Source organism: Cebus imitator, unplaced genomic scaffold (genome assembly GCF_001604975.1).
Source record: "Cebus imitator isolate Cc_AM_T3 unplaced genomic scaffold, Cebus_imitator-1.0 Scaffold98, whole genome shotgun sequence".
Taxonomy (NCBI): Eukaryota; Metazoa; Chordata; class Mammalia; order Primates; family Cebidae; genus Cebus; species Cebus imitator.
In genome coordinates, this window is record NW_016107413.1 from 3,844,636 (window position 1) to 3,867,829 (window position 23,194).

The 23,194-nt window shown below is 36.3% G+C and overlaps 1 protein-coding gene across 6 annotated transcripts in view; it reads right to left on the reverse strand.

Annotated features, from left to right (window-relative positions):
- CFAP69 (cilia and flagella associated protein 69) overlaps positions 1–23,194 on the reverse strand; it is a 64,888-nt gene that overhangs the window by 39,548 nt on the left and 2,146 nt on the right. Inside the window, exons 2-6 of one of the 6 annotated variants that reach the window (XM_017536446.2) lie at positions 13,511–13,570; positions 11,214–11,279; positions 7,731–7,840; positions 3,912–3,988; positions 904–1,002 (exon numbers count right to left, since the gene is read on the reverse strand). In XM_017536446.2, the coding sequence (XP_017391935.1) occupies positions 904–1,002; positions 3,912–3,988; positions 7,731–7,840; positions 11,214–11,279; positions 13,511–13,570 (412 nt within the window). Of the gene's footprint in view, positions 1–903; positions 1,003–3,911; positions 3,989–7,575; positions 8,561–11,198; positions 11,280–13,510; positions 13,571–23,194 lie in introns of those variants that run through there. The other 5 variants (XM_037741323.1, XM_037741324.1, XM_037741326.1 and 2 more) reach the window with 5 other exon arrangements.

The following is a 23,194-nucleotide window of genomic DNA, read 5'->3' on the forward strand; positions in this document are numbered from 1 at the left end:
CAGTTCAAGCAATTCTCCTGCCTCAGCCTCCTGAGTAGCTGGGATTACAGGCATGTGCCACCATGCCCAGCTAATTTTTGTATTTTTAGTAGAGATGGGGTTTCACCACATTGGCCAGGCTGGCTTGAACTCCTGACCTCATGATCCGCCCACCTCAGCCTCCCAAAGTACGGGGATTACAGGCGTGAGCCACTGCGCCCGACCAATTGTCTTTTTTTAAAGTGACTTCTGGTTTCCATTTTCCCCTAGTCTTAAATAAACTTTCCTTTGAACTACCACAGACTCTTATTTTCACCTATATTAAGCATAACCTAAGAAATTATCGTATAAACAATCTTCTCTCCCTTCTTAGATTGATTAGAAATTACAGAAACTATGAAGGTAAGAAGTACGTCTTAACATTATACCCTCACAGTGCATGTGCCCCTGTCTTGGTCCTGCCTAATGCAGTGTGGTTCATTTACCATGATATATTAAGGTCCCTTAGCTATAATATAAACTCTTTTCCTAAACATGATGGAGAATGGCCCTGGCACTAGTAATTTAACATTGAATTGAGTAGGGGCAGATATTATGAATAATTACAAAGTGTTTAAAAATAATTTTATCAACAGTATTAAATAACGTTATAATAGTAACATTTAAAATTATTAGTAAACTAAGTTGGGCATTACTTTACAGATCTGTTCATATTTAGCATCAGAATAAAATATGCAAGTCAAAAACTGAAAAATACATATATAACTTTTAAAAGATGACCAAAGTACTCAAGACTACAAAAAAGTTTTCTTTTTAATGTGTTAGATTTATGAGTCCACTGTGTCTGTCAAATTCAAAGAGAAATAAGAATGTTCCATTTTCTAAATACACAAGTTATCACTGAAAGACCATTGTAAATTTTACCTGGAATATGCTTCTTTGGTGGTTCTGCATGATAAAAGTCAACAATACACTTACAAATTTGTATCCTCAATTCAGAACTTGGTATTTTCATTAAGTCACCTGCCAGAAAGATAAACAGGTGCTACTTATTAACACTGTCATAAGCTTATTTGTAGAATTTAGGCATAAAATGTTAATAATATGATGATTATTAAAAATATACTCAGATTCAAACTGGATCATGTTCAATTTATATACATATTTTTTATACATATACTCACACACCTACATACATATACATATAAACAGTACCCTGGATCCATCCTTATACATTTGGCCCCTCAATCAATTCAGCCTCACCTTTCCAGGGAGGTAAGAATGATGCTTATTAACACGAATGCTAGAACCAGACTGTCTAAGATTAAATCCTGGCTCTGCCATTTACTACCTGTGTAAACTTGTGTCTTAGTTTTCTCATCTATTAAACAGGTATAACAATAGTTATCACATTTAAGAGTGTTGTGAGGATTAAATTAGCTAATATGAGAAAAGGACTGAGAAAAGTGTCTAGCATATTGTAAGTTCTTTATGTGTTAGATACTATTACTATTTTGAAAAAATATAGAATTTTTCTCCCTAACTAGAGGGTCAGTAATTTTTTGCCTTTAATAATGCATTCTTTGCTTTAGAGAAGTTCCAGGTGAACTTTGCTCTTCAATTTGTTGGCAGACTGGGAGAGGGTGAGTTTTTAGGGAGTTGCCCCACAGGCAAAGGTAATAGTTTTATGTTCAAGCTGTCTGCGTGGGGTTGGCGAATAGGAGGGTTCCTTTTCAGTCATATCTAAACTATACTTAAATTGACTTCAGACTGTATTTCAAACTGGATTGCATCTACTCTGTTGAAGTCCTATAAATATGATCCCCAAGGGTATCTGAAAATGATCTGTGTAACTCTGGAAATGATCCAGGTTCTCTGAATGCCTGAGAACAGCTATAGTCAGTAGTATCAGCCTTAGAACTGAACCAGAAGTGCTTGGACTCTCTGAGGGTAAAAGATACTTAGAAATTTCTCTTTTGCATTAGCCCTTGTGTGAAGCTCATCTCTGGAGGTGGTCAGCAAGTGGGGAGGCAAGTGGACAGGGGGAGGAAGCACAAAGGAAAGCCTGACCCTAGCTTTAGGAGACTCTGTCTGCAAAAGATACCACTTAGAAAAGACAGTTTTAAGATTATTCTAATTCTAAATTTTATTTATGTTTTGGACTGTTCTTTAGAATTGCAAAATAAGTACTTAGGTTTTTAAAAATATTAGGCAACAGGAGCAACAAAGCTTTTCCGAGACTGTCCAAATATGCAGGCTTATGGGAAATTCTAGGAACTTTCGTCTGCTTTTCCACTGTTTTAGTTCCTGTAAATTTAGATAATTTATCATAGCTTTCTGTTTCATCATCTCAGGGCAGAGTACCAATTTCTTCTCTCATCCATTTCCAGAATCTTGTTTCTGAGTCAGAAATATCTATGTATCATTTGGAAGAAAATGTAATATAACTTATTAGTACATAGTAGAAACTGGAAGTTATTACTAAAAATCATGAATAGTTTTTGTTCAACATTTCATCTTATATTCAGTTATTTTAAACTAATGTTTCAAGCCACTAAAAAAAACTAAGAGACAGAACAGCAGTACTTGCAGTCAGTAATCAGTGAAGGAAGCTCATTTGAAGTTAGGAGTTCATACTGTCTTCAAATGAGATAGTAGTGACACGTTCTGCAGGCAGGGGACCAGTCATTAAGCAAAGAACAAGCTGATAGTAAGAAATGGGCCATGTATTTATAATAAAAGTGACTGCCAACACTCTTGGAAGCAATATTTAAAAATAATGGCAACAGGGGTATTTTAAAAAATAATGTTACCAACAAAAACCATACTTTTTATCCGTTAATACTACCATGTCCTCTTTTGGGTTAGATTCTCATTGTAAATTTCCACTGATGATAGAGAATCACAGAATTAAAAATTCCCATTATTTCCGAACCTGCCTGCTTCCTAAGGTGTTTTTCTTTAACGCCCTGTCCCAGCCCCATGTTTAACCTAATCTCCACGACTCTAGGTCACAAAGTAGGTGAATCCTAGGCAATTTTTTGAAAGTAGCAAAAATTAAAATCCATAAAACCTACTGAGATATAAAAGGGTTAGTGTCTATGTTAAAAATAAAAATGCTTTTTTTCTTCATTCTAGTTAAATCTCTAACATCTTTCTGTATGGAGTATAATGCTGGGAACATAACTGTTCAGTAAATATTTTAAAAAATGTATTGGATCAATTGTGTATCTTTTATTCCTCCTGTACAAATAAAGACCTAAACTAATAAGTTTAAATTTAATGTAGGATTTGTTTTGGGAACATGCTGTCATGTCCCAGGAGCTGACTCAAAGAGCTAGTGTTTCCCTTATTTAATTTCCTAGGAAATTGTTTTCTTTCTCAAGAAAATCAAGCAATAACCCATATATAAATGCCTGCCCTTTTATGATATTTTTCATATTTTGTGTACAAAATACAGGCATCTGCATCTTTATGTGTATTATGCTAAAGTTCTTAATATGCTATCATTTTATGATTTGATTTAAAATTTTAGATCATTTAATGAATAATTCTATGATTGTAGCATCTAAGTATTAGAGTTCAAAGTTGAAATGTTTTTGTGATTACTTAAAAAGGGGGATGTATACTTTCTGATACAAAAATAGTTAACAAACATTTCATCAAATTAAATAATAATTCATTAAACTAAATAATCAGCCTGTCCTTGTACTTAAGGAACACAGACTTTTACTGGTATCATGAAACACCTGAGCAGAATACAGTACCAGAATTATCACCAAGCACACTGTGATTAATTCCCTACCAGAAAATAAGAGAAGATCCTAGACATGGAGAAGGAGTTCTCTTAGTCAAACTTGAAGAAAATAGATATTTCCTTGTCAGTAGGACCTGTCATGTGTTACATCTACCTTAAGGAAATCTTAACTTACCCAGAAGTGCAATTGAATTAGCAGTATCTTCAGCATAAGTTATTTCATCCGATACTTTCTTTTTCAAAAATGGCAAGCTTCAATAAGAATAGTAAGAGTAATTTTTAATAAGGTATTTGATTGAAGCATCATTTGTAAGTGGGGGAGATTTCATTTCTAAAGAATAAATTAATAATAATATTCTATTCTTTAGCCCTGAGGAATTGACAACTATTAATTACTAGTTGTAATACACAGTATTATACTTTAATAGTATTATAACTGTTTCTGGGACCTGGCACGGTGACTCATGTCTGTAATCTCAGCACTTTGGGAGGCCAAGGTGGGCAGATCATGAGGTCAAGTGATTGAGACCATCCTGGCCAACATGGTGAAACTCTGTCTCTACTAAAAATACAAAATTTAGCTGGGTGTGGTGGCAGACAGGAGAATCACTTGAACCAGGGAGGCATGGACTACAGTGAGGCGAAATCGTGCACTACACTCCAGCCTGGCAGCAGAGGAAGACTCTATCTCAAAAAAAAAAAAAAAAGTTTCTAATGAACTGACCAAAAAAATTAAATTAATTATAAAAATTAAGAGATGGAGCCGGGCGCGGTGGCTCAAGCCTGTAATCCCAGCACTTTGGGAGGCCGAGGCGGGTGGATCACAAGGTCAAGAGATCGAGACCATCCTGGTCAACATGGTGAAACCCCGTCTCTACTAAAAAAATACAAAAAATTAGCTGGGCATGGCGGCGCGTGCCTGTAATCCCAGCTACTAAGGAGGCTGAGGCAGGAGAATTGCCTGAACCCGGGAGGCGGAGGTTGCGGTGAGCCGAGATCGCGCCATTGCACTCCAGCCTGGGTAACAAGAGTGAAACTCCGTCTCGGAAAAAAAAAAAATTAAGAGATGGATGTAAAAGCCACAGGTTAAGGAAGCCATTTTGCATCACTTCATGAATAAAAACTTAGTAACCCTCTTTCTCTTTGAGGTCAAAATAGTAATTCTATCAGAGTTAGTACAACATTGGAAAATCTGATACAAACCATAGATTTAAGTTCACTAATAACTTAAAAACCGGTTAAGAGCTTTTCCCGAAATTTCCAAAACTCTAGCCAAAATCAAATAATTTATTCATTCTTAGAGATCAGTGCCTTTTTCCTTATTAGCTGGGTTAGTTACTCACCACAAAATAACAGAATGCTTTTGCAGACATCAAGGCATTCAAGTTTACAAATATTACTATATTAGAATTGCATTTCATGCCATTATAACAAAGCTATTTGAATGTAACTTATTTATAAATCTTAAAGATCTAGCACATAAACCTGGGTCAATCTAAATTTCAAAGGAATTATAAAAGTTATTCTTAAATATATAAACTATCTTGACATTTCATGAGCTCAGAATGTGAACCTCCTATGCTATTTAAAGTACAATATATCCTGGGCCGGGCGCGGTGGCTGAAGCCTGTAATCCCAGCACTTTGGGAGGCCGAGGCGGGTGGATCACAAGGTGAAGAGATCGAGACCAACCTGGTCAACACGGTGAAACCCCGTCTCTACTAAAAATACAAAAAATCAGCTGGGCATGGTGACGCGTGCCTGTAATCCCAGCGACTCAGGAGGCTGAGGCAGGAGAATTGCCTGAACCCAGGAGGCGGAGGTTGCGGTGAGCCGAGATCGCGCCATTGCACTCCAGCCTGGGTAACAAGAGCGAAACTCCGTCCCCCCCCAAAAAATAAATAAAAATAAAAAATAAAGTACAATATATCCTATATAGAGAGGACTTTAAATTCATGTTTTTGAAGAAAAACTAAACAAGTGGTTGAAAATGGCAGTAAGAACTATCACATGAGGATGCATATAAGACCAATTTGAATTTAACGAAATATCTGAAGAGCAAGCTACAAAAAGGACAATTTTGTAAATGCCACAGAAGTTCATTTCTAGTGTTTGTCAGAATTTGTCATTTGAAACAAATAATGTGTATTTGTTGTCCAGCTGCTTGTTGGATCTCTAAAGTGAAAGACTCCAAAACTAGTACTTTTTGTCAAACTTTTTCCTTTTCTAGCAAAGGCGACAACCTATAAGTTAAAGAAAGCATCAGAAGAGTTTTCAGCCAAAAAGTTATGAAAAAATTAGCATTATACTTCTTTTCTTTTTGAGATGGAGGATCGCTCCGTTGCCCAGGCTGGAGTGCAGTGGTGCGATCTCCGGTCACCGCCACCTCTGCCTCCCGAGTTCAAGTGATCCTCCTGCCTTAGCTTCCCGAGAAGCTGAGATTACAGCTGGGATGGCAGCTACCATCACACCCAGCTAATTTTTGTATTTTTAGTAGAGACAGGTTTGCACTGTGTTGGCCAGGCTGGTCTCAAACTCCTGATCTCATGATCCACCCAACTTGGCCTCCCAAAGTGCTGGGATCACAGGCGTGTGCCACCGCAACGGGCCAGCATTATAGTTCTGATGCAATGAGAAAACCATACTACTTGGAGGCCAAAATGGAAAGCCTTGGCATTATTATTCTATTTTCATTGTTTTTATCTGCCAAAAATGTCTTGAAAAGAGAAATGAGTGAGGGTGAGGCATAAAGAAGTTATCTAGACATATGCTGAAATTAGAAATGTAGAAAAAATTAACAATGTGAATAATTATGAAATATGAGGGAAAATGAAGACTCCAGTTAAAAAAGATTTATCATATTATACAATTAAACATTCAGTGACAAGTTTTCATAGAGAACCAACCCTGTGCAGAGCTCTGCAGGAACATGAATATTGAAAGTAATGCTTATGAACTTGGCATTCTAGGACTTGCAAAGCCTTGAAATTTAAGTTTTATATTATATAATTGTATGTCAATATAATAATTTCCAATTTGTTCCTGGAAAACACCAGAGCAACCATTTATTTCTTTATTTCCCATTGTTCCTATTAAAAAGCAAGGCATGGTATAGATATTCAATACATTATTTTGATTATTTTATCCAGATATCAAAAAAATTAAACATAAGTGGTTACAAACATTTCAAATATTATTACTGCTAAATCTAAAAGTGAGAGTCAGAACCTATCATATATGCATAGTTTTACTAAACTTTTCTATTACTTATATATTTGTATATTAGGGTAAATAATTGCTATTTTAAAAAAATTGGTAGAAAGGTTCAGAAGGTAAATAATTTGTCAGAAAGGTTTATTCCTCCCTACTACATTACGTTTAACAACTAAAAATATTTTAATATATACCTAGATTAGCCACTATGTGGCACCAAGGACCATACACTCTTAGTTTCCTGAACTTGTTAGGGAACCAACAGTAGAAAGAATGAGACATGTTAATTTTATAATTCTTACCTCTAACTTACATTGTTAAAATGTATGTCAAATATGATTGTTGATGTTTTATTCTCTCAAATTTCAAAAATCAAGTAAAACATGACATATAACCGAATATATCTTTGAGACCCAAATTTTCTAAAGACAGAGAGAAAAGCTAGACTGAAACTATAAGTATATCCATAAGTTCACTCAAGGATTCTCTGAAAAATACTACAATTCCTTGGTTACCTCTAATATTTATCATTCACTTGATAGCAACTAATTACAAGAAAGCATTTCAGTATACTTACAGTTTAATCTCTTGTGGCTAGCAATCTCAGAGCACAGAAAATTGATTACCTGAAGTCTCAACTGCTGGAATCAAGGGATGAACTGAAGTTGTCTGAGTTCTGTAGCAACCTGCTACACTATAATGCATAGTATGTTTGTGACATAAGAAACATAATAAAATATTCCATGCTAATATAAAACAAAGTTAAAGAAAGATAACTTACCCACACAATTTTATGATATCATATGCAGATTCTACAAAACGAGGCTGGTTTTTTATTTTTCCTGCACACAGATTCAGAATTTTAAATATCTGTGCTAAATCCCTTAATGGCTTTAATATGTTTAGTTAAGAAATAAAATTAAGATTAATATTTTTGTTAACATACTCTTTATAATAATTCTGTGAAAAAAGTCTAGAATTCCAACTATTTTGTTAAATGCAGTAGATACTGTTTTAATTATTCTTATTTTGAGGTCTAAGAAAGGAAATTTAGAACAATATTTTTTCAGAAAACTATTTTCTTTTTGCCTCAGTAAACTCCTACTCACAATTTTTTTCCTCTCACAACTTGAGTTGGATTACAAACTGCTACAACACAGATTTAGTTGATCAATAATTTCTCCATTGGCAATGAGTAATAGCACATTGAAAACATTAACTTATTGATTAGGCTCAATTATACCCTTCATCTTCATCCCCCACCCTGCCCACACAAACATATTCTGTCTCAGAATGAGCAACTCAAACCTACTTTACTCCACTATTTTATTAACATTAAAACTCAGATGAATTTTCCTGTATTTAAGGTTTAAATTGGTTAGGATTTTATCTGAAACTAATATGAAAGCAAAATATAGCCTTTCTAGATCTTCAGATTAAGGTATCTTTTATTTTATCTATTAAAAATCCTATTGGCACATAAACACAATTCATTGATTTTGTTTTACAGCTAAGAAATTATGGTAGATGTGACTTAAACTTCTTGGTGAATCTTATTACTTCTAGCCTTTCTCTAGGACCTCTTAGGAAGAGATGGGAGAGCTGGGCACACTGGAAATAAAAAGCTCTGTTAACCTCCAGATAAGTGACCAACACACTTCTCTAACTTTGGTAAGTTTTACCACTTCTATAGCCAACCTGTGAAAAGCATTCAGAAATAGAGCCAATTGCCACCAATGGTTTAACCTGAAGAAAAACAATGATGGAGGTGTGGAGGTGTCAGGTTAAAACAGGAAAAGAAACCACCTGTTACTAGACTTTTTCAGCTACCAGTAAATAGGGCTTTATATACACGAGCCCTAAAATTGAACAGGTCAAAATAAAACCAAGGCTAAAATATAATAATAAAAGATTTAGATAAAATTATAAGAAACATGGCACAAACACAGCTCACTGCAGCCTTGAATTCCTGGGCTCAAACGATCCTTTCACCTCAGTCTCAGCCTCTGGAGAAGATAGAAGAACTACAGGTGTGCACCAGCATACATGGCTTTTTTTTTTTTTTTTTTTTGGTAGAGACAGGTCTTGCTATGTTGCCCAGGCTGGTTTCAAACTCCTGGTCTCAAATGATCCTCCTGCCTCAGCCTCCTAAGGTGTTGAGATTACAGGCATGAACCACAATGCATGGGCTTGATACCTTCTTTAGACCAAGTCAGAAAACTGTTCAAGATCATTTTCAGGGGTGTCCAATCTTTTGGATTCCCTGGCCCACACTGGAAGAATTGTCTTGGGTCACAGATAGATGAAATACTCTAACACTAATGATAGCTGATGAGCTAAAACAAATTGAAAAACAAAATCTCATAATGTTTTAAGGAAGTTTACAAATTTGTGTCGAGACACATTCAAAGCCATCCTGGGTGGCATGCATCCCATAGGCTGAAGGTTGGACAAGCTTGATTTAGATGAATACTATTCCAAGTGTGGTCTATGGACCACTGTCAGTTCTGGATGTGTATTTACCAGTCTATGACAAAATGAATACAGAAAGCAAGAGTGGATATATGAAAACTTTTATAACAACCTAATATTTGTGTGATACTTTTATTTTATTTTACAATAGCATATATATGTAAACATTTTTTTTTTAATGGTCAGCTGCGGTGGCTCACATCTGTAATCCCAGCACTTTGGGAGGCCAAGGTGAAAGGATTATTGGAGTTCAGGAGTTCAAGACCAACCTGGACAACATAATGAGATCCACAAAAAAATAAAGCAAGCTGGGCATGGTGGCTGCATGCCTGTAGTCCTGGCTGCTTTGGAGGCTGAGGTGGGAGGATCACTTGAGCCCAGGAGTTTGAAGTCACAGTGTGCTATGACTGCATCACTGTACTCCAGCCTAGGCAACTAAGGCTGGATGGAGACCCTGTCTCAAAAAAAATAAAAAACACCCAAAAACCAAATCACAACCCAACAACAAACTGGTTCTTATCTACGCGTACTATCTGTTTGTTTGTTTTTGAGACAGGGTCTCACTCAGTTGCCCACACTGGAGTGTAGTGTCACAATCTTAGATCACTGTAACCTTGAATTCTTGGGCTTCAGCAATCTTTCTGTCTTAGTCTCCCCAGCAGCTAGGAATTTGGGCACACACCCACACCTGTAATGGCAGAGTCTTGACATGTTGATCTATCTAGTCTTGACCTCCCAGCCTCAAGCAGTCCTCCTGCCTTGGCCTCCCAAAGTGCTGGGATTATAGGTGTAAGCCATCACACCTGGCTTTTATGTACAGATAGTTTTAAGATACACTGGTTTCCATGTATTCTGATCAGGGTGGTAAATTTAGTGGGGATAATATATTTATATAATATTTTGCAGATTATCAAGCGCCTGCATGTATATAATCTCATCTCATCTTCCTAACAACCTTATGAGCTTCTATTACTTTATAAGGGTGGAGAAGTGAAGAAGCTTATCAAAGGTATACCGCCCATGTAAATTAATAGAAACAAGACTTTGGTTTGGCCTTCCTAACTACACCCACTGTTTTTCTGAATCTACAAAAAACTGACATTATCCACAGTTACTTGTGTTATATTGTTTCTTCAATTTTATTTACATTTTCTGATAGAAAATACAGTTTTGTAAAAAAAACATAAAACATTAGATATTTTATGTGGTAGACAGAATAATGGCCTCTCCAGTTTTTCTGTGGTAGACAGATTAATGGCCTTCCCCAAGATGTCCATGTCCTAATTCCTGGAGTCTGTAACTATGTTACATGGCAAAGGGACTTTTCACATATGATTAAGGATTTTGAGATGAGAAAATTATACTAGATTATCCAGGTGAGCCCACCATAGTCACAGGGATCCTCATACAGGAAAGAAGGAGACAGGGAGGGTCAGAGAGAGAAGATGATGTGATGACAGGAGCAGAGGTGACAGTGATGCCAGTGGGTGGACGAGAGCATGAGGCAAGGAATCCAGGAAGCCTCCAGAAGCTGGGGAAGGCAGGGAAATGATTCTCCTCTAGAGTCTTCAGGAGGAACCAGTGCTGTCAACATCTTGACTTAGTCTAGTGAGGTAGATTTTGGATTTCTAACCTCCAAAACTATAAGATAATAACTTTACGTTGTTTTAAGCCATCAAATTTGTGGTAATTTGTCACAACAGGAATAGAAAACTAATACATTTTCTAACAGAAATTCTCTTGTTTCAGAATAAATGAAATGAACATGTATACATACACATGTAAAGGATACAAGTCCATTCTGATAACACTGTACCAGTTTCTTGACAAATTTAAGTTGTTTTTCTTCTAAGCCATCCTAAAACAAATGACCTGTTTTAGTTCTTTTGTGCTATTAAATCTGTTGAGATTTTAAAAAGTTCTTCAACATAAAAAGTAGACACATTAATATTATCAAGTAATTCTTAAATTTCTATATTATAATGTAAATATTATAAAATGTTTTCTGAAACAGTGAAGGTAAAAATAAACTATTAGAACTGTATGATCTAGCAATATCACTACTGGGTATTTATCCAAAGGAAAGGAAATCAGTATATTAAAGAGATACCTACAATCTCATGTTTATTGCAGCACCATTCATAATAGCAAAGATATGGAATCAACCTAAGATAATGAATGGATGAATGGATGAAGAAAATATGGTATACATACACAATGAAATACTATTAAGCCATAAAGAATGAAATCCTGTCATTTGTAGCAGCATAGATAGAACTAGAAGATATTAAGTGAAATAATCCAGGTTTAGAAAGACAAATATCACACATTTTCACTCATGTGGAGGCTAAAAAAGTTGTTCTCATGGAGACATAGACTAGAATGATAATTACAAAAGGTAGGAAGACTGTGATGGTGAATATTTGATAGCAAAATAGGGCGACTATAGATAACAACAACGTAGTATGTATTTCAAAATAGTTAGAAGAGGGGATTTGAAATGCTCCCAACACATAGAAAAGATAAATGCTAGAGGTGATGGATATCCTAAATACTCTGGCTTGATCATTACACATTTTATGCACGTAACAAAGTATCACAAGTACCCTATAAACATGTACAAATATTATGTATCAAAAATAAACTATCATTTAATTTTGATTAGGAAATTGGGAATCAAAACGAGGTTAATATAAAAGCAGTAATTGTTTCCAGAAATAATATTAACAACAACTGAAGTACACTGAATATTTTTTCTATGCCATGTACCACATGGGCACCATATATACATATCACTTCATTAATTTCCACAATGACCCTGTTAGGAAGATACTATTATGATCTCTCTTTTCCAGAACAGGAAACACAAGCTGAAACACTTTAAAGTAATGTGTCCAAAATAAACAGCTAAAAAGTGGTGATGTTAGAAGTCAAATTTGGAAAGCTGACTCTAGAAATTGTACTTTTAACCTCTAAGATATGCTCAGTGTTCTATGCAAGCCAAACATCTTAAATCAATTAAAAATGAAAATAAGCAAAACTTCTACATAGTGATATGTTTCCATGACTGAATTCCATCTGTCCTTTTAATCTTAAGTGTTTCTGAAAAGCTGTAATATTGTCTACACTTTTTCTCTGTAGCCTTATTAAACAGCTAATGGGAGCTCTATGTAAAAGCTGTGACATTGTCTATACTTTTTCTGTGTAGCCTTATTAAACAGGTAATAGGAGCTCTATGTAGTTGTGTGTGTTTTTTTAATGCAGATATAGTCGCAATAAATATAACTTTTCACAACAATGTTAGCCAGCAAAAGATAAATTATTCCAATAGTCATCTTTTCTCCTTTCTATGTAAAAAAAAAAAAAAGAGAGAATAAAAAATGTTAAAACAGTGACCAAATTTTTGTGCCTACTATTCATAGGATATTGTTTTCTTTTGATAGGCTATACTGGGGTCAACCCATTTTCTGGTTACTAACAATATGTATTCCTTTTTGGAAATCACCACATAAGTTCCTAGTGTGTGCTGGCTTTTAGGCATTCAGTCAATTCTTGGTAACATCAGGTGGTGTATGAGCATGTGTGCACACACATTATCTTTTCTCTCAATGCCTACTCTCCCAATTTTGAGTCTTCTGTCTAAAATAACTTCATTTTCATTACATCTTATATATGATTGGTCTCAAAATAAATTATCTATGTGTATGTGTCTGTGTGTACCTATCCCAATTTCATAATTAGTACACCATGGTACCGTGTTTTCTACCATTCCCCTCCTCCAATCCTTCTTGGTAACAAGCACTTAACAGAGGCTAGATGATCTTCTCTGCTCTTAGGATTCCTTCTGTTACAGCCACCATGGGTTTGTCCATCTCATAAAAGCAACTATTCTCTTCCTCCAGTCTCCCCACTTCATTAAATATATCATACTAAATTTAAACAGTCCTTGAATATAAGATATGTACTATTTGAAATGTTTTCAACAAAAGAAGATAAACGAGACTTACATTTGAAGGAATGTATGTTACCTTTCAGGGAAATACTTTGTAAGTAATGCAATGGAGTAATTTTCTCTCAAAGCTTACTCACTTTATTAGTCTCTTCAAGAAGTTTGATGACATGGTTAAGGTCCACAGGCTTGAAAACACCCTAAAAAACATAAAACTCTTAATATTCTATATCAATAAGTCATATCTAACAAACTAATTTATATTTTCCCTTTGTAACTTCAGAAATGTCTTATGACACTAACATAGTAAGGGGAGAATGAAAAGTAGATGAAAACTTAGAGGAATAAATAGATTTTGGAGTAAAAATAACCCTTCTGAATTCTAGTATTACCTTATAATCTTAATGTTTTAAAATTTCCTCAGCCCTAAAAGGCCTAAGAAAATATTTAGAATAATAGCCCTTCCATACCTTGAGAAATAAAATTATCTTTTACTTGCATATACATTAAACCAAGTTTGCCTATGCAGATCTATGGTAAGAATAGCTTGTAAACTACAGGTAGGAGATTGCTTTTCTGAACTAGGTATCCCCTTCTCTCAGTACCACCATTCTTCCAGTCATCTACATTAAAAAAAAACAGGAACTTGCAAGTTTCTACGGATTTTACATCTTAAATATTTCTTGAGCTCATCCCATCTTACTGATTTATTCAGTTCTTAGCTCTTATTCAATTTCACAGGCTTCCTGCTGTTCTCCCTGCCTCCACTCTTGCACCCTTCAACACCATCCTCTACTCTACCATCAGAATAATAAATCTCAAATCTGAACATGACCCATCTAAACTATCCAATGACTCCCCACTAATGCCCCTCACCTCTCCTCTGTTTTCACTCATGTTGTTACATTCCTATTCCTCTCCTTGGTTAATTCTCACAGGTCCTTCAAAACGAGGCTCAGGTATTACCTTCTCAAAGGATGAAAAAGGCTAGAAAAATGCTGTGCTCTCATAGCACCCTACGTTTACATCCATTAAAATTCCCATGACATTGTTCTGAAAGGGTCTATATGTTGGTTCCCCACCACTTTCTGCCCCAAAGTTCACTTAAGAGCAAAGATTTTTGCTTTCAGGCTTTCCCAGCATCGAACACTGGGCCTGACATATAATATTGTTAGTTGCTTAATAAATACTTGGAAAATGCAAACAAGAAGAGGCTATATAATTTTATAATAAAGTTATTCATAGGTAAACGGGGAAGGAAATGAGTTCTATCATCCAAAGTATAAGTAGCAGACCCTGAGCAGCCAAAGCAATCCTAAGCAAAAAGAAAAAAGCTGGAGGCATCACACTGCCTGACTTCAAAAGATATTGCAAAACTATAGTAACCAAGACAGCATAGTACTGGCATAAAAACAGACACATAGGCTAATGGAACAGAGCAGAGGACCCAGAAATAAGTCCCTGCATTCACAGCCAAGTCATTTTTGACAAAGATACCAAAAACATACAGTGGGGAAAGAATGGTCTCTTTAATAAATGGTGTTGGGAAAACTGGATAGACATGCAGAAGAATAACACCAGCCCCCTATGTCTCACCATATAAAAAATCAAATAAAAATGGATTAAAGACTTAAACGTAAGACCCCAAACTATAAAATTACTGAAGAAAACTTTGGGGAAACACTTTAGGACCCTAGTCTGGGCACAGGTTTCTTTTTGGGTAGGACCTCAAAAAAGCGCAGGCCACAAAAGCAAAAATAGACACACGAGATTACATCAAGCTAAAAAGTGTATGCAAAGGAAAGAAAACAATGAACAGAGTAAAGACACAACCTAAAAAATGGGAGAACATATTTACAATCTATCCATCTGAAAAGGAATTAATAACAAGAATATACAAGGAACTCAAACAACACAATGGCAAAACAAGGCCAGCCACGGTGGCTCACGCCTGTAATTCCAGCACTTTGTGAGGCCAAGGTGAGTGGATCACCTGACATCAGGAGTTCAAGACTAGCCTGGCAAACATGGTAAAACTTTGCCTTTACTAAAAATACAAAAAATTAGCTGGGCATGGTGGTGGGCACCCATAATCCCAGCTACTCGGGAGGCTGAGGCAGGAGAATCGCTTGAACCCAGAGGTGGAGCTTGCAGTGAGCCGAGATCGCACCACTGCTCTCTAGCCTGGGCATCCAGAGTGAAACTCCATCTCCAAAATAAATAAATAAATACATAAATAAAATACAAACAGCAAAACAAAAGAAAATGAAAAAACCCCAACAACAAAAAAGTGAAATAATCCAATCAAAGGTAAAGTATTTATGATGTACAGAGATCTACAAATTCTCAGTGTAGTTTTGACACTATTTATATTTGAGGTTAATGCATTGCCACCTGACATTTTATCCTTAATTCAGTATTAGGTCCTGTAACGCCATTACAGGAGTTAAGCTCTCCCAGTTTCCTTTGTATCCTCTTTCCTGCTTTCATGCTTACTTCTACTTTAAAACAAATGTTTGAAAAGATGATGTAATGATATGAAGCATATGAAAAAGGGGAAAAAAATCCTACTTATTCCTATCATGTAAATGCATCTATTTTTATTTTTATATATTTTGCTTTTCCTTATATGCATAAGTATTTTATATAATGTAACTTAGTGTTAATACCATGGCAGTTTCTGAGTTTTAAATCTGCAATACTTTTCCATATTTCTACATAACAATTATTACATTGTCTTAGGTTTAGAATTCCCTTGCCTTTAAAAATTACAAATTCTTATATTCTGATCTCAAGAAATTTCTTTCAAAAACAATTTTAAAAAATGAATCCTAACTCAGATGTCTTGGCATCAAAAACAATTTGTAATGAAACATTCTAACTTTAAGTCTGTGGAGTAAGTATCTGAATAAGCTCATTTACTCAAAATTATATTTATATGTATTTATTTTTTTAGACATAGGGTCTTACTCTGTCGCCCAGGCTGGAGTGCAGTGGTACAATCATGGCTCACTGCATGCCTCAACTTCCCTGGGCTCAGATGATCTTTCTACCTTAGCCTCCTGAGCAGCTGGGACTACAGGGGCACCCTATCCCACACTTGGCTAATTTTTATATTTTTTTGTAGAGATGGAGTGTTGCCATGTTGCCCAGGCTGTTCTAGAATGCCTGGGCTCAAGCAATACGCCAGCCTCAGCCTCCCAAAGTGTTGAAATTATAGGCATGAGCCATCATGCCCAGCCATGTTTACTTTTAAAAATAATTTTTAAAAGGATTTACTAAATACTAATCTATACCTGGTCTTATGGTACCACTAAAAATAGTTAAATATTACTGTTAAATAGTTAAATTTACAGTTACTAAAAATTTTGGTAAATAGACTTACGCCTATTTTAAGATGTGGGGATTTAGCAGTGATATCCACCACTACCTTAGCTGTCTTTTCTCTTTTCCTCCTACAGTCTCAGATTTTATACACACACACACACACATACACACACACACACACACACACACACACACACACACACACACACAGAGTGGGTTTTTCTTTTCTGATTTTCTACAATATTTGCTTAGAGAGTTAGACAAGGATATTAGAATGAAATGCCAATGCAGGATTTTTTTTTAAGGCTAATCAAGTGAAGCAGTGGGAATGAAGAAGGAAGAAATCCTTAATTGGTTGTAATCAATTAGCTGTAAACAGCACTGCACTCAGGCCAGCCCAAAGCACAATTTCCTTTCTAATATTTGTGTGAATTTTCAGATTTTTTCTCCAAATGAGGAGAAAAATTTTTATAAGAACAGGGAGTAGTAAAGATTAAAGCATAGATTTCTCTTAGATTTATCTTGCATTATCCATTTCATGTTACTCTAGGTTTTACCTGCTTGGCAGATTTTAAAAGATTTCTTTCTCTCCGTCTACCTTCCCTAGCCTTTTCCTCCTCCTATAACTATTGATTAGCAGGTTTTTTATTTCAGGAATTGTGCTAGGTGTGGGGAATAGCAATGTCCTCACCTCATGCAGCTATTCGTCTGGTATAGGATTTTATAGAAGGCTTTGCATGTATACAAGGATCTTAAAAAGCTGTTGGATGGATTGAGACTGAACATATTAACAGACACTGGTCAGACTATATATGACAAAATAACTCTGGCTGACAACCTCTGCAGCAATTGGCTCAGAAAAGTCAGAATTTGGCCAATGGCTGCCAGCTTTCCTGGTTTTTGTCCCCGTGCTTCTAACTTACGACCAGAGAAAGACAAATATGCTTTCCAATTCAATCACAGAGGATACCCTGCTTCTAGCTAACCCACCTCCAGTTTTCCCATGTCAGCAACCTACAATCAGAATATACCTGAAGACTCTCCTACACCTTTTTTTCCTCACTATAAAGCTTTCCAGGATGCGTTGGAGTCTCTGCTAAAAGCAAGTGACAGTGGCTGACTCCCTCCCCATAGCAACCCTATAGCACCTCTAAATAAACAGGCTGTTTATTGTGGTTGTCTTCATTTATTTCCACAACATTTAACAAGAATTTAATTATGAAAAGATCATCTCGTATGCTGTATGAGACTGAACTGAAGAGGACTAGGTTGGAGGTAGACCGTAACTTCAGGTGTTGAGTAGGTAGCAGTAACCGGTATAGAAAACAGCAAATGAAATTAAAAAACATCAAGGAGGTAGATTCAGCAAGACCTAATGACTGAATGGACACAGTAGGAGAAAGAAGGAAAAAGCTGAAGATAATTTCCTGGCTTGAGGAATTATATAAATGATTTCAACATTTCCTGAGACACAGAATGCTGGGGGAAGAGGTGTGTGTTGGGGGTTGGACATGAGAAAAATTTGGTGCAGAGGTTTCTGAATCATAGGTTTAACATGATAATTGCAGATTTTGGGTAAATGAGAACACATAAGCAGAGAGTAGAAACAAAATAGAACATACATATGTAAATATCAAAATACTAATAAAATATTTACAAATATCAAAATACTTCAGATGTTTATGAGGAAATTGTAAAAATATCCACAAAACCTTTTAAGATCAAAAGTCTAATAAATTGTGTTGGAGAAAATTAGACTTACTTCAAATTACAGAATGAACTTACTTCCCACTTTACCAAGGGACATTTCAGAGGGGAGAAACCTGCTCATTTGATACTCAGTTACGGGGAAAAAGACTAACACTTACAGTGGTCCTTTCATGTGTCCGGCATTTTTTATCTCAATTAATCTTCAAATCTACCAAGTAAAGGTAGCACTATCATCCCTCTTGATGAAACTGAGGCCCTGGGACCTAACTTGTTAAAGCCACATGGCTATTAATAATTAATGGGCCAGCAGGTCTGTCTAATGTAGAAACTCTGATTCTTTGTTCCTTAGTTCTCTGACTCCTCAAGGGACAACCAAGGAGTTTCTCTCTCTCTCTCTCTCTCTCTCTCTCTCTCTCTCTCTCTCTCTCTAAGGAGATGGGGGTGTCCCTATGTTGCCCAGGCTGACTTCGAATTCCTAGGCTCAAGCGATCCTCCTGCTTTAGCCTCTCAAGTAGCTGTCACCATAGGCATGTGCAGCCAACTACAGAGGTTATTTCTTGCGAAAAACCTATAAACAGGGCTAGGCAATTTTAAGCACACAGTTCATGGAAGTATTACAGACAGTGACAGGATACGACATCAACTAGAAGGTTGTGAAAGTTCTCGTAGGTTCTCAGAGGGAGACCAAATTTGAGCAAGGAAGTTCAGCCATGATACCTATGCCAGTCAACTAATCACTATATTAATTCTATAAATAATATTAAGCACCTACATTGTGTCAGGCATTGTTCTAGGTGCTAAAGATAAGGCAGCGAATAAAACACAAAATATGCTGTCATAAAGAAATGATATGTTTTCAGGGAAACAAAAATCAATAAGTTGTATATTGCACAAGATGAAAGTCTTGGAGAAAATAAAGGGAGGAGGAAGTGCTGTGATGCTCAAGGAGTAAAATTTTACACCCGGTCATCAGTGAAGGACTCACAGAGGGTAACACTTCAGCAAAATCTTAAAGGAGGTAAGGAAACCAGTCATGGATATCAAGGGGAAAACTTCCGGGCAGTGAGCATAATAAGTATAAAGGCCCTTAGGCCGAGACATCTGGCATGCTGGAGGAGAAGCCAGGAAGCCAGAGTGGCTGGAGCACAGAGGCTCTGGAAGCTAAGACTTAAATTTCCACTCTGATCTCAGAGAAAAAAAATTCTGGGAAGGACACAAAACTACTGAAATATTTCTTACTCTTAAAGGAACTCATGCTCTGGTGGAAGAGACAAAACTTACACAAATGAAATAATGACTAACATAAAGCAAGTGCTAATTAGGTGAGAAACAGTATGACTCAGAGCCAGGACTATACCCATTCATGAGGAGACCATGAGGATGAAAATCAATGGAACGCACTTCCTGTTGGACAGATAGGATCGAAAGGTAGAGTAAGATTTAGTGAAATTCGGAAGAGAGGGTAGGACATTTATATTCAATAAATATACGTCCTATATACCAGGTATAGTGCTGCATGATGTATTGGGGAATATTACAGAAAAAAAAACACATAAGGTTCCTGCCCTCATGGAGGTGGCAGTAATCAGAGCATACAGTACAGATAAAGTATAACTCATGTATTGGAAAACCCAGAATGTGGGACAGAGAAGTAGAATGGAGGCACTTTAGGCTTTGGCAGAGATCTTAGATACCATCTAGTTCAGTGGTTCTGAGGCTAAAAATCATTTGAGGAAACTTTTTCAAAGTGTCCCCGGCTCCACACTGGGGATTATGACTGAGAACATCTTGGGTAGGGCCCAGCTGTGTAGTTTCTTTAAAAGACTCCTCAGATGATTGTAATGATCATGCAGGTTAAGGGAACACTCATCAAATACAGGCTGGGGAAGAAGAGAAACAGGCCTAGAGAGGTGAAGTAATTTAGTCAATGTAGGCCGGGCGCGGTGGCTCATGCCTGTAATCCTAGCACTTTGGGAGGCCGAGGTGGGTGGATCACCTGAGGTCAGGAGTTCAAGACCAGCCTGGCCATCAGGGTGAAACCCCATCTTTAAAAAATATATAAATAAATAAATAAATAAAACACTTCCTGGAAGGTGCATACATTTAAAAAAAATTAGACAATGTAATTATATTAGATAAAGTGCAATAGAAGCTACTGTGGAATTCTGAAAGGAATAAGGTGGGGCTGAGGGGGAGGAAGGAAAATGATAAAGTGGTGTTTAAGGAAAACAGATTGGGGAGAGAGGACGAGGTGTGAACCAAATGGCTAACTAGAAGGAGTGACATTAATCCAGGATCAAATGAGGCATTGTGCTGACAGAGGAGAGCAAGTAGTATTTTTAAAGCTCCATTGGTGCTCCTCGTTTCATCTGATCTGATGGGGAGAGGTTTGAAATTTTGCTTTGTTGTTTTTACTGTTTCATAATCTGAATTTACATGAAACTACCTCTTATGACTTTCCAAAAATTAGTTGTTGTAAAACTCTGTAGAACTGTTCATACCATCCTACAGCTATCATGCACTAAGCATTGTTACTCAAAGTGGGAAATGAGGTCCTCCAACTAGCAGCACAAGAATCATCTGGAAACCTGTTCAAAAAGCCGAGTCCTGGGATCCATCTAAGACCTACAGAACCAGAATCCACATTTTAATAAGATCCCCATGTGCTCCATATGCACATTAAAGTTTGAGAAGCACTGCTCTAAAGGGGGTTGGGATTCTTTAGTATGAGGGGATCAACATTAAATAGAAAATAGATAAAGCGTAGCCAATTAGATATCTTGTGATTTCAACATATTAAGGTGAATTTCACTGCCAATCCTACCATTCTCCAGGGATGAAGTGCTCTTTAAACTACATTACCTCTACCTTCCCATAGGAAGCCAGAGCCACATAAATCACTGGGATTAATATTAAAAAACAATCTGAGAACTATCTTCCTATTTGGTAGGTTTTTATACCCTGTGTATTAGTCTGTTTTCACACTGCTACAAAGACATACCCGAGACTGGGTAATTTAGAAAGGAAAAAGGTTTAATTGACTCACAGTTCCACCTGGCTAGGGAGACCTCAAGAAAAACAGTCATGGCAGAAGGCAAAGGTGAAGCAAAGACCTTCTTTACAGGCAGCAGGAAAGACAGAGAGAGAGACAGCAAAGAGGAGGAGTCCCTTATAAAACCATCAGATTTTGTGAGAACTCACTATCATGAGAACAGCATGGGGGAAACCACCCCCATGATCCAATCTCCTCCAACCAGGCCCCTCCCTCAACACCTTGGGTATACAATTTGAGATGAGATTTGGGTGGGGACACAAAGCCAAATCATATCACCCTGTAAATATCATCTGAATTTATTCAATAATTTAATAAAGCTGTTATGACTAGAGTCATTAATAATAACAGAAAGTTACCATTTATGGGGCACTTACAATGCATGTGCGGGACACTGTGCTAAATGCTTTACAAATACTTTAAACTTTAATTCTCACAATAATTCAGTGAAGTGGGCATTTCTAAAAATATCTTTTACAGACGAGGAAACAGACACAGAAAACACAAGCAACTTGTCCTAAGTTCCTAACAATTAGAAAATAGCCACCAAAATTCTGGTACTATTTTATTGTTTTGAAACTGAAAAGCATGATAAATCACTTTAAAAAAGAAGACACTGGAATTATGGCAGTAGGGATTATAAAAAAGTTTTAGAGAGAAAATTTGAAGATAGAATGCTTACATAGAATATGTCTATGAGAAATTCACAACATGAAACAAAAATAACAATTCAAAATCCCAGATTCCTAAACTATTGTTTTCCCTATTTACTAATAACTTTACTCATAATCTATATTTCTATTTTCCATAATTCCATCAATAAACATTTCAAAGTTATTGAAGTTAGAAGAATCTAATACTCTGCAAATACCATTTGTTATAGCTTAGATAGAATTCATACGAGCTACTGCCTTTTACAAAATATATTTTTGTGAAAGATGCAGGAAAAAAATACCACTTAAGGCAGAAGTGAAGCATACACACAAAAAAATGAACAAAATAACCCGTACATTTTACCTGCTGCCTTAGGCAGCAATATTCAAGCCTATTTCTTTAATTGTATAAACTAAGGTTAGGGTAACTGAAAGCTACAATTTAGGTCTGTAATAAAGAAAATGATGCAAAACAGCTATCAAAAGCCCAGGTAGCCAGAGTAGCATTTCTATATTAGGAAATCCAGCCACAACTTAGAAACATCTCCGAAGGGATAAAATGAGCAGACCGAAATATGCATTAAAACACATATTATTTCGGGGGATCCAGTCTCACTCTCACATCCTGGAAGCCAGTGGGAACAATAAAAATTCTAGAGAATCCCTTAGCTTTAAGGCCCAAATAATTTTAGGAGCTATAGTTCCCTGGATAAAGGATGATGACAATGACGATGATGATGTTGATAACTGCATGTTTTCAATATATACGCCACTGTATAAGTTCTCTACATTATTATATAAGTTTGCTATTTGTGTTATTTCATTTAATCTTTATAATGAACATGGGTACTATCACTATCTCCGTTTGACAGAAAGGTTAAGATACTCGCCTTCGGTCACATAGCTGGTAAATGATGAAGCTGACAATGAACTGAAGTAGATGTCATACTCTCACTTTTAGCCACTAGGATATACTGTCTCGGAAGCACACACAGGCAGAAGAGAAGTTTGGAAATGTGCAGTGGTTTGAAAGAACTGGAAACAGTTCCAAGGGTCTTTCCTAAACTGGCCTTATGTAGAGG